The sequence below is a fragment of the Bos javanicus genome, chromosome 16 (assembly GCF_032452875.1).
Source record: "Bos javanicus breed banteng chromosome 16, ARS-OSU_banteng_1.0, whole genome shotgun sequence".
NCBI classification, from domain to species: Eukaryota; Metazoa; Chordata; class Mammalia; order Artiodactyla; family Bovidae; genus Bos; species Bos javanicus.
This window is the reverse complement of record NC_083883.1, coordinates 40,246,226-40,261,121: the sequence shown is the minus strand read 5'-3', so window position 1 is coordinate 40,261,121 and position 14,896 is coordinate 40,246,226. Positions and strand designations below refer to the sequence as shown.

Genomic DNA, 14,896 nt, shown 5'->3' with positions numbered 1-14,896 from the left:
TCAAGCAAAAAAATAAATAAATAAAAGCACTAAACATTTTGCAAAACGTTTTAGGAATTTATGAATATTTTGGTGTCCATCTGTGCCCATTAAAAGTTAAGACATCCTATCTCAAAGAAAAAATCTGGTATGTTTCTGGATTAGTGGTTTTCAAAGTGGAGGGTGTATTAATACATGCCTAGGGTATACATGATGATTCATAGAGCATTGAGGAAAAAATTATGGAAGTCCTATTACTGTGTTTTAAATGTTATCTTTCTAAAGTCTTTATATATGTTTATATTTTTAACATATACATAAGCTGTTATTATAGCAACACATGTATAATATTCATAAATAAAAATAAACATATGTGGTGGTGTTCTCAGTTCTTTTTTTTTCCATTCAAGGATACGCCAACTCTTGGAGACCACCAAACAACCTTGGAGAGACCTTCCACTTCCCACAAGGATCCTGCCCACCAGGGAAGGTCTCTCCTCACCTGGTCCTTTGTCTTCCCTTCTCGCTCACGAATGTGGTTAGCAACAATCCTTTCCGTTTCCTCACAGAGTCTGGGGAAGTTTGCCAGCTATCAAGAGAAACAGATCTCAGTGTTAATACTCAAATATTTATACTGCCAAAAAAGAAACAGATAAGTTATGTTATATTCCAGAAGACATGCATTACCGTTCTGTAAGCAGAAGTGAAATAGCCTAAAGAAGAATGGCAGAGTGACAGAAGAGATTTCACAAACTACAAACAGAAGTAACTATATTATCTGAGATAAAACACTTTAAAACCAGCAGAGCAATTCCCTACAAAGAAAACAGAAACCCAGATAGCATCCAGCACTCTGCTATACAGAGTTAGCACTTAATAAAGTTCAAAGATGAAGAAGACAGAAATGAGGATGAAAAGGACGATAATGACTAACATTTATAGAGTGCTTACCACGGTCCAGCACTGCTTGAATTACCTCATTCAAAAATGCACAATAGTCATAAAAGATAGATCTGATTATTAACCTCATTTTATAGAGGAGGAAAGCAAAGCCCAGAGAGGTTAAATAACTTGCCCAAGACTATACAGTTCAAAATCAGTGGGTCCTGAATTCCAACCCAAGGACATTAGAGTTCATGGTCATGTCCATAACTCTTTGAGGATGATTCATTCCATGAACCAGAGAGATCATTTTTTTTAAAATTCTCCCCTAACATATGGGCTTTTATGTACATATTTTTGGCAAAACTATAAAATAATACATGTCAATCACTTATCCCATATAAATTATTCAGGTAATTGTCCAAAATTTAGTTTGCAAAAGTGAATGAATGAATTATAGTTGTTCTCAGTGTAAGGAGGAAGAAGAAAAGGATGATACAAGGATGTTCAAGGAAGCCTAATCTAAAAAGAGGATGTAGTCAGGTAAAGTTGTGTGGGAATGGTTGTGGGAAGAATGGAGCTTGCCAAGCACAGGAACGTGTATAAGGTGCTGGAGGACAGGGACAATGAGTGGTCAAAGAAGTAAAGGAAGTTCAGCGCAGAGAGCAAGGGTGTAGTCTTCAGAGAAAAGTGGGCAAACTCATGGCTTATGACAAGCAAACTTTAATTCCATTTATATTAAAAAGCACTTGCAAATTAGTAAGATAACACTAATACCTTACATAAAAAAAGGCAAAAAAAAATGACTTAATTTAAAAAGAAATTTAATGGTCATTAAGTAGGGAGAAATATCACACTGTACAAACATAGTAATGCAAAGAGAGATAATAACCATTATGTTGTCAAATTGCTATAAGTATTTTTATAAGACAATGCATGTGAAGGTATATTAAAACTAGCACAGTTTAAACTTGCTGAAGGGATGTCAATGAGAATAATCTTTCTGTTAAGCAATTTGGCAATATGTATCAACAATCTTAGACACATACAGGCATCAGCCTAATTATTTCATGAGATTCTAAAATAATAAGGAAATTCATCATAGCATTACTTGGAAAAGCAACAATAAGACAAATAAACATAATTTTATAAACCACCTAGGTAACCAATGACGTTAAATAAATTAAGGTAAGTCTACTAATGGGATGTAATAAGCCATTCCAAATAATATCTAATATTTGATTTTTAATACTAATTTATAATATCTAATAACATGATAAAGTATCTAAAATAGATATTGGATGAAGGAAAAAAAATCAGGCTACTAAATACATAATCTGATTACACACAAGTATACATAAACCCACATACACACACACACACATACACACACACAGTCAAAGGCCATCATATATCCTTCAAGGGTATAGCCCAAGACCATAAAAATTCCTAAATTCTTGAGTAATAAACACTATAGCACATAATATTTCCCCTAACTTGTAAGCTAGGTCTCCCTGAAATGTGACTGCTCCATGGTCACTGGTGTCGCTGCGCACATGGATTTTTCAGCATGCATGATGTACACCAGTGCCTTGGCAAGATAGCAAACTGCACTACTTCGTGGAACCATCATGATCACAAATCACATATAAATGAGTCTGTGCACAGAAAAGAATCTACACAAATATCAATACTACAAAACATTAATAGTAACAACCTCTTTGAATGATGGGCTTAGGCATAATTTTAATTTTTTTCTGCATACATCTCTGCATTTTCCAATTTTTTCTACAGTAACATAAGGTACTTTTATAAAACATCATTAGAGCATAGAAACCTGGCTGCCTGTTCAACTCAAATTTTACAGCCTAGTGTCTTTTTATGAGATCACCAGAAACCACTACCCCTTACTGAGACTCCTAGCTGAATCCTGAGATATGTGCTCATTTAAGGGCTTATTTCATGGATAACTTCAAGATACAAATGCAGCTTCCATTCTGAGTTCTGGAAATATTCTTCGAGGCAAGTTCATCTCATAGTATCATCCTTTATACTCTGAGAACATTGCAAATTATTTTTTATGTGACCTATAAAAAGTTTCTAAGTATGGAAGGGATAGCTGATGAATGTTTGTCCTTCTCCTTGACTAACGAGAACCTAGGTGGTACATGCAGCACTAACCAGTAGTCTGCACTAGACCATCAGAGCAATTGCTCCTCCTCTTCACTCAGACATCATCCCAGGCTAACAGTGCACACTTGTTTTGATGATAGCCACACTAACAGAGAACCACACTCCTGCAAATGAGTGACTGCAAAAGCAATAGTGGTCTACTGAGTAGGGATGGAAGGCCTATAACAATATTTAGAAAAATGGATTATAGCAGATTATTTCTAAAACACCAAAGAGTGGCAATATAAATATTTATTCAGAAACTAAATACTTGATAGACAAATAACCCCAGGCTCATATGCTCATATGTCAAGGAAAGGCCAAAATGACAAGAGTATCTCATGAAGTAGAAACAACTAAGAACCCTCCAATCTACTGCCCTTGGCAGAGGGCTGAGTTTTTTGTGTGTCTCCTGATCTTTCCAAGCTCAATTTCACCAAGAAAGGAACCCGCCAGAGCCATATTTTTATGTATATAATTGAGATGTGTTCTGTGTGTTAGTTACTCAGTCATGTCCAACTCTTTGTGACCCCATGGACTGTAGCCCACCAGGCTTCTCTGTCCATGCAATTCTCCAGGCAAGAATACTGGAGTGGATTCCTATTCCCTTCACCAGAGGAACTTTCCAACCGAGGGATAGAACCCTGGTCTCCTGTATTGCAGGCAGACTCTTTACCGTTTGAGCTACAGGGAAGTCTAAATTGAGTAACTGAGATAACTGGAAGTAAATGAGTCTAAATTCTAAGTGGAACAAAAAGGAAAGAGAACACAGTAGAAGAACTGCCCTCATGGAGGCAAAGGAGAAATATTGAGGGAGACAGTAATCAGTGAAAGATCTAGGCATTACTGAAAGGCAGTAATGAAGTTAGTATGGTTTCTCACTGCTTGATCTTAAAAGGTCTGCAGGGGTGTAAAAAGGTTGCTGCTGCTGCTAAGTCACTTCAGTAGTGTCCGACTCTGTGCGACCCCATAGATGGCAGCCCACCAGGCTCTGCTGTCCCTGGGATTCTCCAGGCAAGAACACTGGAGTGGGTTGCCATTTCCTTCTCCAATGCATGAAAGTGAAAAGTGAAAGTGAAGTCGCTCAGTCATGTCCAACTCTTCAGGAGCACAAAAATCAAAATGATGACTTTAATTGCTGGCCCTCAAATGTAATAGTCCAGTTCTGATTCTTCATGATACATACAGAAAGAAGGCCAAAAAAAATGTCCTACTGACATTCGAAATGACTTTCTGCCACTCATTAGCTCATTTAACAGGGTCCCTTTCACTTTTCACTGCTCAGTTTGCCTGACTCTACTTAGCTTCAACAGATACTCAACTGATCACTCACTTCAATCCCTCACTGCTCTTCAATATCTCTTACTGAAGATGCAATCAGTTTTCTCAAATGTTTGTCATTATAATTTTCAATCTCTTTTGCTCTGGATGTTGAAATAAAAGCTTACCACTGTAAGAACACATTTGTCAGTCAAAATTTTAATCACGTATTCCAAAATAATATTAACCTAGAAATCACCATCATTAGATTTTTATTCTTTTATTAATTACTTAAATATTCTGCAAACTGATTTATACAGGATCAAGGAATTAAGGCTTTGCTATTGGATATAATGATTTTATATTCTTAAATTTATTTCACAGTCATTCACTTAAACATTTACTGGGCACACGCAAAAGGCAGCTCTATGCTCAGTTTATGTCAAAGCACCTGATCTTAAAAACCACACAGTTTTGAGTGGCAGATTGATTGTACAGATAATTGTCATACAAGAGAAAGATCTCAGAAAAAGCAAGGAGAAACACAAAGTAGTTAGAGGCTAAATCTGCTCTGAGAAGGCCTCAGAAGACTTGATGCTTAAACAATGATAATAAAGCTTCCAGACAAAGCTGAACAACTGTTAAATGATAAATTGCTTCTAAATAGCTTATGTTGAAATTATGTTGCATATTTTTAAATAATAATGAAGATTCAATGGAGCAATAATACAACATATATGTATTTAGGAACCAAAATTTTAAATATATGATTCTAAGAGAAAATTTTAATTCTGTTTTCATTTTAATTTTAATTATGTGCAGAACTTCACATGTTCTGAGACAAAGTATTATAGTACCATCATTTTTTATATACAAAAACATATTTTAATAAAATCCAATGTTTTAAGTATTATTTAGGATAATGTTTAATTATTTTGATGAAACATCAATGTAAAAATTTAATTTTAATCATGGACCACATTTTTCCCTAGAAGAAAAAAAAATCACTTGAAAGACATTTCTATAAATAAAAATAAATCATAAGCTTATAAAGTGTATTAACCATTGATTTATCAGATCATGAGAGCCATGCTATTAGGTTTCTCCTGGATCAGATACAAGGTCAGGCAAGATTTCTATACCTTCAAGAGTAACTAGTTCAGTGCCTTAAGCAAAGACTCAGGTTATTAGGTAACCATGTGTTCACAGTTGCATACAAAACATAAATGAGAAAATAAACTAAAAATAGAATAAAATTTCTTTTATGTGCATGACCTGAGTTGATTGATTTGGCTGACCTAAAGTTATGGGCTCTGTTTTGATCAAAATGCTATAAATCATACAGTGTTGGCCATGTACTACAAACTGAGTAGCAATAATGATTTTACTGCTTATGAAAAGTGAAAGAGAAAAAGTGTTAGTTGCTCAGTCATGTCCAACTCTTTGCAATCCTATGGAATGTAGCCTGCCAGGCTCATAAAAGCTTACAATAGTTTCATTCTATTTATGTGAATTAAAATCTGCCCCCAAAACCCTTAGTGATTTTTAATTTGTATGTAGCATAATATTGGCTTTATTCAGGAGATGAGAGAATACTTATTTGGGCACAACACATTTGTTATGTAAAAAGGAAAAACAGAAGTATTCACATTTACAAAAGTGATCAAAGATGAGGAGAAACTGTAGTACAAACAGGTCAAGAAACTGCACAAGGGTAAATTTATTGATGATTTGATATTTTAGGGGTGGACTTACGAGAAGTCTAGGAAGATCTAAGTAAAGCTGGTAAAAAGGGAAAGGGCCAGAGTCCATCCAGGTGGCCTTGGGTAAAGCAGTCAGAAAGAAATGCTGTTAGCCCTCCTTCTCTCTCCAAGTGGGCAAACCCCAAACCTCAAGTATTTTCTACAAATAATGGAAGAAATGGTGGGGTCTGTGAAAGAAGAACATATGTAGTAAGTTGGTATGTTCTCTTTCATGTTTCTGACCTTATCATTTCTTCTAAACAAAGGAATGAAGAGAATGCTAGTGTTATTTAGCAGATGCTAAGGAGTTAAAAGAGCTTCCCTTGTGGCTCAGTGGTAAAGAATCTGCTGGCCAATGCAAGAGACAAGGGTTCGATCCCTGGGTCGGAAAGATGCCCTGGAGAAGCAATTGGCAGCCCACTCCAGTATTCTTGCCTGGAAAATCCCAAGGACAGAGGAGCCTGGCAGACTACAGTCCATGAGGTCACAAAAGAGTCGGACACAACTTGGCAACTAAACAACAGTAACAAAGGAATAGAAGCAAAAAGTCCAGCCTTGAGTGAAAGAAAGCTGAAAGATAGTCAGAAGAGCCATTGTCTCATTAAGTTATTCAGAAAACATCTGAATAGAACTGCAGAGTGGGGTTAGTGCTGGGTCAAAAAAATATCTGAAGACAATAACCAGGTTTTCATCATCACTTCACATTTATTTCTGATAGACATTATTGACTGGTTAAAATGGAACAAGAAAAATCATACTGAAGGCAAGAGGAAAAGCAGGGGCCAGGGTAAATTATAAATTAAGAATTAATTGCAAAGATCATGAGTCTTTTAATGAATTGTGAAATTAAAAGGTGAGATTCCTATCTCTTGACTTTTAGCCAAGTCCCAGGACTGAATTTCATATGTGCATGCATGCTCAATCGCTAGGTTGTGTCCAACTCTACGGACTATAGCCCGCCAGGCTCCTCTGTCCATGGGGTTTTCCAGGCAAGAATATGGAGTGGGTTGCCATTTCCTCCTCCAGGGAATGTTCCTGACCCAAGGATCCAATCCATCTCTCCTGCATTGGCAGATGGATTCTTTACCACTGATCCAATGAATTTTGAATAAAACTCAATAAATGACTCAAATTTTAATGCACAGCCTGATCTGAAATCTGAGCACCGTGCTCCATTACATGGGCATCTGGCTGTATGCAAAGCAAGTGTTTGACTGGACAGCCAACCATTAGAAGAGGTGAAATGTTAAGTCTTTATGTAAAGATTGAAAACCAGAGCAGATCCACCGAGACCTAAAAAAAAAATCCTATTTGAGCATGATGTTTTGCAGCTCTTCTCCTTCCTCCTACAAGCTTTCATGGAAGGTACTCAAGTGACTACTTTAGCCAAAATGATAATTGCCTACCAAGTCAGTGAGACATGAGTCTGTATTCAATTATTGATTCCATAATTATTATTGAAAACCTGGTGTGTAGGGGTTATTACTAGAGTGATGAGCTTAACAAACTAAGTCCCTACTTTCAGGGAGCTTACACTCTACTTTCCAAGCTCCATGTCCCTTTACTGTCCAACAACAAAAACAAAAGACGTATATAGTATAATTTATGTGATCATATGTGCTGCAAAGAAGTTTGCTAAGTAGATGAGTGTGTGTATGTGTTCAAAGGGAAGCATGTGCAGTTGTAGGTAGAAAAGTCAGAAGAAGACTCTGAGCACATGGCATTTGAGCAGAGACCTGAAAGAAGTGAGGATGTGACCCATGCGGGAATCTTGAGGCAGAGTATTTCCAACACTGGGAATGAGAAATGCAAAGGCCCTGCCACCACATCTCCTTGATCTGTTGAAGAAACAAGGAAACCAGTGTAGCTGGAGTGGACTGTGGGGAGGGAGATGGGAGGAGTTTAGAAATGAAAAGGAGCAAGATCATGCAGGGTCTTGAAAGTCATCGTTAGGTCTTCGGATTCACTCGCTTAGTTATGTGTATTCAGAATCAGATATTTACTTACCTAACATTCTACAAAACTCAGCATTTCTTCTCACAGAACTTTATAATGAAAAATATTTCCCAGTATTTCTAATAACCAGCTAGCATATCTTTTTTATTTCTTTGAAAAGCTTTTTTCTAAGCAGAGGAAAAAAAATCAATTAATTGGTATGATGGTGATCCAAGAATGCGGCTTCCCAAGAGGCCAATAAATGGCACAGTTGCTAAACTGTGGTTAAAAAAAACAAGCTGTTCCTCTCAGTGCTTCCTGCAAAGAAGCTCAAGACCCTGCAATGATGCACTGGAGAAGAGGAGGTAGAGAAAAGCAGCTGAAAGATGATGCCCACCAGAGAAATTCCAAAGTTGAGATGTCCCTGGAATGAAGCCAAATAGCTCATAAAACTCAAAGGTCCCTGTCCTGTCCTCCAGTGTCCCAGAGACAACAGTGAGAACATATCCAAGAAATAGTTGCACTCCCCCAGTTTAGCTTTGTGCTTTGTTATGTGAATATGCATAAATTCCATGTTTTTCAATGATGTTTATTTATGTGGCTTAAGAAAAATAAAGTTAAATATTTTACACATAAGAAATTCAACATGAGGAATTGTAAATGAAAACACTGTTTTAAGATTATAAATATATATGCATGTATGTGTAATGGGTTGGCCAAAAAGTTTGTTTGGGTTTTTCCATACCATCTTACAGAATATATATATATCCACAATACAGTGAGAGTAACTATACATTTCAGATTGCCTGGAGCAGTCTTGGTTTACTCATATTATTCAAGTGGAAGTACTGACAGTTCCCCTTTCAATCTCAAAAACGTCCTATGTTGGCCAATAAATTATATGGTCATTTATTTATGGGTTGTGCTCAAAAAGGGTCAAGTAAATTAAGGTGTGGCATACTCAACTTTAATTAGGATTATTTTGCTTTACAAATGACTTTAATTAGACCAGTTTCAAAGTAAAAAAAGTTTAAGGTAGACAAAATAAGGCCAAAAATCAAGAACATTAAATCAAGGAGTAAGGAAAAGAATAGATTGAAAGAAAGCCTGTCCAGATTTTTATCATTTTAAAAGGGTTAGCTAAAGGTTGCAAGATGGCAAAGTAGAAAGACATGCACTTACTCCTTATTATAAAAACACCAAAATCACAACTAACTGCTGAACAACCATTCACCAAAAAAAGAAAGAATGCTGGAACCTGTCAAAAAGATACCCTACATCCAAAGACAAAGAAGCCACAGGAGATGGTAGAAGGGCACAATCATGATAAAATCAAATCCCAGACCCACCAGGTAGGCGACACATAAACTGGAAAATAATTACACTACAAAAGTTCTCCCACAGGAGTGAAAGTCCTGAGGCCCACATCAGGATTCCCAGGCTGGAGATCTGGCAACAAGAGGAGGCCCCAGAGAATGTGGCTTTGAAGGCAAACAGGGTTGGATCACAGGGGTTCCATAGGACTGGAAGAAACATAAACTTCACTCTTAGAGGGTACACACAAGTGTGCACCAGGAGCCAGAGAAAAAGCAGTGACCTTTTAAGAGAATGGGCCAGACCTTCCTGCTAGTACTGGAGATGAAGGGGGTTTGGCTCACTGTAGGGATAAAGACACTGGCAGAAGCAGTTCTGGTGAGTACTCATTGATGTGAGCCCTCCAGGAAGCCACCATTTCCTCCCTAAGACCTGGCCCTGCTCAATGGCCTGTAGGCTCCAGTGCCAGGATGCCTCAGGCCAAATTATCTACCAGGCAGGAACACAGACCCCACTTATCTGAAGACAGGCTACTTAAAGTCTTCCTGAGCACAGCCCTGCCCACCAGAGGGAAAAGACACAGTTCCACCCACCAGCGGGCAGAAACCAGTCACAATTGGCAGGAAGCCTGCACAAACCTCTTAGATAGCCTCATCCACCAGAGAGCAGACAGGAGAAGCAAGAAGAACTAAAATCTTGAAGCCTGTGGAACAGAAACCACAATCACAGAAAGTTATACAAAATGAGACAGCAGAGGAATATGTCCCAGATGAAGGAACAAGATAAAACCCCAGAAGAACAACTAAGTGAAGTGGAGATAGCAAAAAGAATTCAGAATAATGATAGTGAAGATGATCCAAGATCTGGGAACAAGAATGGGGGGAGGGATAGATTGGGAGTTTAGGATCAACATTTACACACTGCTATGACCAACCTAGATAGCATATTAAAAAGCAGAGACATCACTTTGCCAACAAAGGTCCATCTAGTCAAGGCTATGGTTTTTCCTGTGGTCATGTATGGATGTGAGAGTTGGACTGTGAAGAAAGCTGAGCACTGAAGAATTGATGCTTTTGAACTGTGGTGTTGGAGAAGACTCTTGAGAGTCCCTTGGACTGCAAGGAGATCCAACCAGTCCATTCTGAAGGAGATCAGCCCTGGGTGTTCTTTGGAGGGAATGATGCTAAAGCTGAAACTCCAATACTTTGGCCATCTCATGAGAAGAGTTGACTCATTGGAAAAGACTCTGATGCTGGGACAGATTGGGGGCAGGAGGAGAAGGGGATGACAGAGGATGAGATGGCGGGATGGCATCACTGACTCGATGGACATGAGTTTGAGTAGGCTCCGGGAGTTGGTGATGGACAGGGAGGCCTGGCGTGCTGCCATTCATGGGATTGCAAAGAGTCAGACACAACTGAGCGACTGAACTGAACTGACTGATTTAAAATAGATAATCAACAAGGACCTATTGTATACCACAGGGAACTCTGCTCAAAGTTCTGTAATAACCAAAATGGGATAATAATTTGAAAAAGAATAGATACATGTATATGTATAACTCAATCACTTTGCTGTACACCTGAAACTAACACATTTTTAATCAACTATACTCCAATATAAAATAAAATTTTTTTTAATGTGACTTTTAATTTTTTTTAAAAGTGACTTTAAAAAAAAGTTTTTTTAAAGAATATTTTAGTTAACCCAGAATAAAATATTCTTTTTAAACCAAGTACAGATTTCTTTAGCATCAGGATAACTTTAGAATATCTAAATTATTAATAATAATTCATAGAATATCTCTTATGTATGGTTAATCATTGTATTAGGTGTCAAGGATAAGAAGACAAAAGACAGCTCTTTTTAAAAGGAGCTTATCATCAGCAACAGGAGGCATTCACCTAAACAAATAAATTCCTAATTGCAATGCAGTATCATAATTGCTATGACAGAAGTAAACACACGGTGACAATTAGAGCACTAAGAAGGGAGTGAAGATGGAGACCAAGAAAGGGTTCACAGAAGCTTTTCAGGAAAAATGATGATTGAGCTGTATCTTAAGGACACTTTCTAAACAAACAAAATCATATATGCAAATATTAAAGGCAGGAAAAATTTTTGTGAATAAAAAAAGATCACTTAGAATGGCTGAAGCAAGCAAAAAGTGACAACAGATGTAGCTGGAGAAGTATTCGGGGATCAAATGGTGAAACTAAAAACAACCATAAATGATTTGAATTTTCTTAAGATATAAGGAGCCATTAAATAATTTTGAAGGAACAGGCAAAAAATATGTGCACATATATTTTTTTAGTTGTTCTGAGATCTTTTTTGGTGTTTTGTTTGTGCATGTTTTAGAAAGGCCATTTTCACAACAGTGAGGAGGATGAATTTGAAGATGACCAGATTAGAAGTAATAAGATCAGTTAGGAGGTCACTGGAGTAATTTATTTATTTATTTATTTGGGTGGGGGGACCTGTTTAGGACATTAAGTAAGAAGAGGAGGCAGTTGCAGTAGACTGTAGAGTAGACCATTTTGGTTAAGAAGCTTGAACCAGCAGTATAACTTTGGGAATCAACAATGTTTTAAGTGGTAGCTGAAGTATGGGAGATATCATCTGTAGAAAGGAAAAGAGAAGAGAAGAAAACCAGAAGCAAATTCTGGGGACCCTGGTGGTTAGAGGCAGGCAAAAGTGGATAAAGTCTTGAAGGAGATGGAGGAAGAATCATGAGAAACATGAAAGAGAATCCAAGAGAGGTGTCATCTTCAAAAAAAGAGTAGAATACAACTGAAAATAAGAGTGCCCATTCAATTTGGTAATCGAGTCTCTGGTTAACTTTTGTCATAACTATTCCAATAGAATGGTGGGTTGAAGCCAAACTTCAGAGGGCTAAGGAGTTAAATGGAGATAGAAAGATATAGAAGCATAAACTACTTTTTTTTTTTTTTTTTACCAAGAATGTTGGCCATGAAAAAAGGACAGTAATAGAGCAGAAGACAGGTTTTTGTTACTTATAAGTCAGAAGAGACATAAATATATTTACACATTGACTTATTTTTAAATGTGATGAAGAGGGTGATGATTCAGGAAACCAAGAAATCCAAAGAGTAAGTTCCTTAAGGAGGTGAGAGTACAAGTAGAAACCCAGCCTTGGTCAGGATTATCACCATGACAGAGAAAAGGAGAGGAAGAAGAGGCATGATTGGGAATACACATAGGTTTGGGGGCAAGAAATTAATGTTCCCATGTATAGCCTCTATTTTCTCTGTGAAATCATTATTGAAAGTGATAAGCAAAATATCTTAAAAAGAGTGCTAAAAGTTTAACATCACTATTGTGGCAAACACGGCAAGTCACTAACAAATGAAATGCTGAAGACAATGGCTATATTATGTGGCACTAATCCACACAGATACACAACTACCTTCAAGCTCATCACCAACCTGGGGGAAAGGGAAATAAAAGACAAATAAATTTGACCACCCTTAGTGTTTCAACAGATGGCAAAGTTAATCCAAAAGGAATTAATGTGTGCTTAGTCACTCAGTCGTGTCTGACTCTTTGCGACCCCGTGGACTGTAGCCCACCAGGCTCCTCTGTCCATAGGAATTCTCCAGGCAAGAATACTGGAGTGGGTTGCCATGTCCTCCTCCAGGGGATCTTCCCAACCCAGGGATCAAACCCAGGTCTCCCACATGGCAGGCGGATTCTTTACCATCCTGAGCCACCAGGGAAGCCCAAAAGGTAAATGCACTGCTTCTTAATGTATTGCCTCTCAGCTCCAAATTCATGCTTCTTGCCCTCTCTGTGAAAATAATCCTGGGCCCTTAAAGTATTTTTTCATTGCTCACTGGCCCCATGAGAGGTTTTATCAGGAAAGTCAGAGCCTGGAGAGACACTGCTGGAGGAAAAGACAGGCTGAAGCAGCCCACTTCAGTACAAGGCAGTCACAGCCCCCCGGTAGAGCTGCCCTCACCTTGAACAGTTTGCATAAGTGTCTCCAGGGAGAATCCTCCCCATGGTTACCTTTTCCTTCCCAGCATGTTCCAGAGGGCAGATTTCCAGCAAATTCTGCAGCATAACACTACTTTTCTGCCACATCTAGGTCCTCTTCAAGAAGTCCCAGTCTTAGCTCTGGGCAGGGTCCCTCTTTCCTGGGTGTTCCCCTAAAGGTAGCACCTTAGTAACTGCTCCTTATAGCTTCTACTCCTATCTTCAGTCATTCTTTTAACTTCTTTTTTGAAAATTAATTACTTAATTTATTTTTGGTTGTTGCACTAGGTCTTCTTTGCTGTGTGCAGGCTTTCTCTAGTGGTGGTGAGTGGGGACTACTCTTTTATGGTGCACAGGCTTCCTATTTCAATAGCTTCTCTGTGGAGCACAGTCTCTAGGCACATGGGCTTCAGTAGTTGTGGGCTTAGATGCCCCACAGCATGTGGAATCTTCCCAGACTGGGGATCGAACCCATGTCCCCTGCATTGTCAGGCAGATTCTTAACCACTGGACCACCAGGGAAGTCCTCTCTTATCTTCTTACTAGCCAATTCCTCACTACTTTAAGCCCCTGTTACAGTTCATACTTTTTTATAGTAACTGTTTCCTGTTCAAATTGCTGTGTGGTTTCTCTCTCCTGATTGAATGTAGACTGATACAGTGGTCAGGAAATACAGTAAAATCAGGAGACAGGTAGCTTAAAAAAAAAACAAAAAAAAAAAAAAACAGAAGCCAGAGGTCTGAAGGTCTCTTTGAACTTAAAGACTGCTTTTAGGGAGAGTAAAGGAGTGAGAGAACTAACTGAAAGGGTGGGAGCCTGAGGCATAATTTTAGGTGTAGAAAAGAACCCCTCTTCCTACTCCTCAGCACCCTTCACACCTCACTCATAAAGTAGAAACCCACCAACATTTCTTCCCTCTTGAGAAAGAATTATGGGAGATGCCCTTGTCATTTTCTCCACCTGTGAGCACCTGAGTTGTGTCAGCCCACAGCTCTCTGCTGCATGGGGCAGGTGCACTGTGTCACTGCTTAAACTGGCCCTTGCTGGAGAGGCCCATAGGTGTGAGGTTAGCTGAAATATGCTGTGCAGTCTCTGGGTGCACATGTCTCTCCCCCGCTGTGGGCTCTGAGGTTTACCCCCAGAAGAGAAGGCTCCCACTGCAGCAGCAAATCCCAGCTATGCTTTCCAAACTAGATTTATCTGCAGCAAGGTGGATCCTAAATTTCAATTCTCCTTTAAGGTTTTCTACTAATTTTCCAACTAATTGAAAGCCAAAAAGAGAGTAATCAGTGTTTTGAAAACCCTAGATTTAGAATTTGAGATTTCTGAAGAATCTATTGGTAGAACATTTGTCCACCATGACAAGGACAGAAAGAGGTCACAGGAGTGGGATGCTAGGGTGGAATGAATGGAGGATTACTGGAATCATAGGTCTCTAAGAACAGCAGCTACTGGGTGTTGAACATGATCTCTGCTGAAGTCATCTGAGCCGAAGGTGAGTTTAGGATGGAGAGGAAAAATGCAAGCCAAGTTCTAAATATCTTGATGAATGCAAGGGAGTGACCAGGACTTACTTGATGGTGACAATGAAGAGAAGGGAAAAGGTTGGCAGA

The 14,896-nt window shown here is 38.5% G+C and overlaps 1 protein-coding gene across 12 annotated transcripts in view; it reads right to left on the bottom strand.

Annotated features, from left to right (window-relative positions):
* Positions 1-14,896, bottom strand: part of DNM3 (dynamin 3) — a 643,632-nt gene that overhangs the window by 366,507 nt on the left and 262,229 nt on the right. For all 12 annotated transcript variants that reach the window (XM_061382632.1, XM_061382633.1, XM_061382635.1 and 9 more), the window contains exon 11: positions 482-568. In XM_061382632.1, the coding sequence (XP_061238616.1) occupies positions 482-568 (87 nt within the window). The remainder of the gene's footprint in view (positions 1-481; positions 569-14,896) is intronic.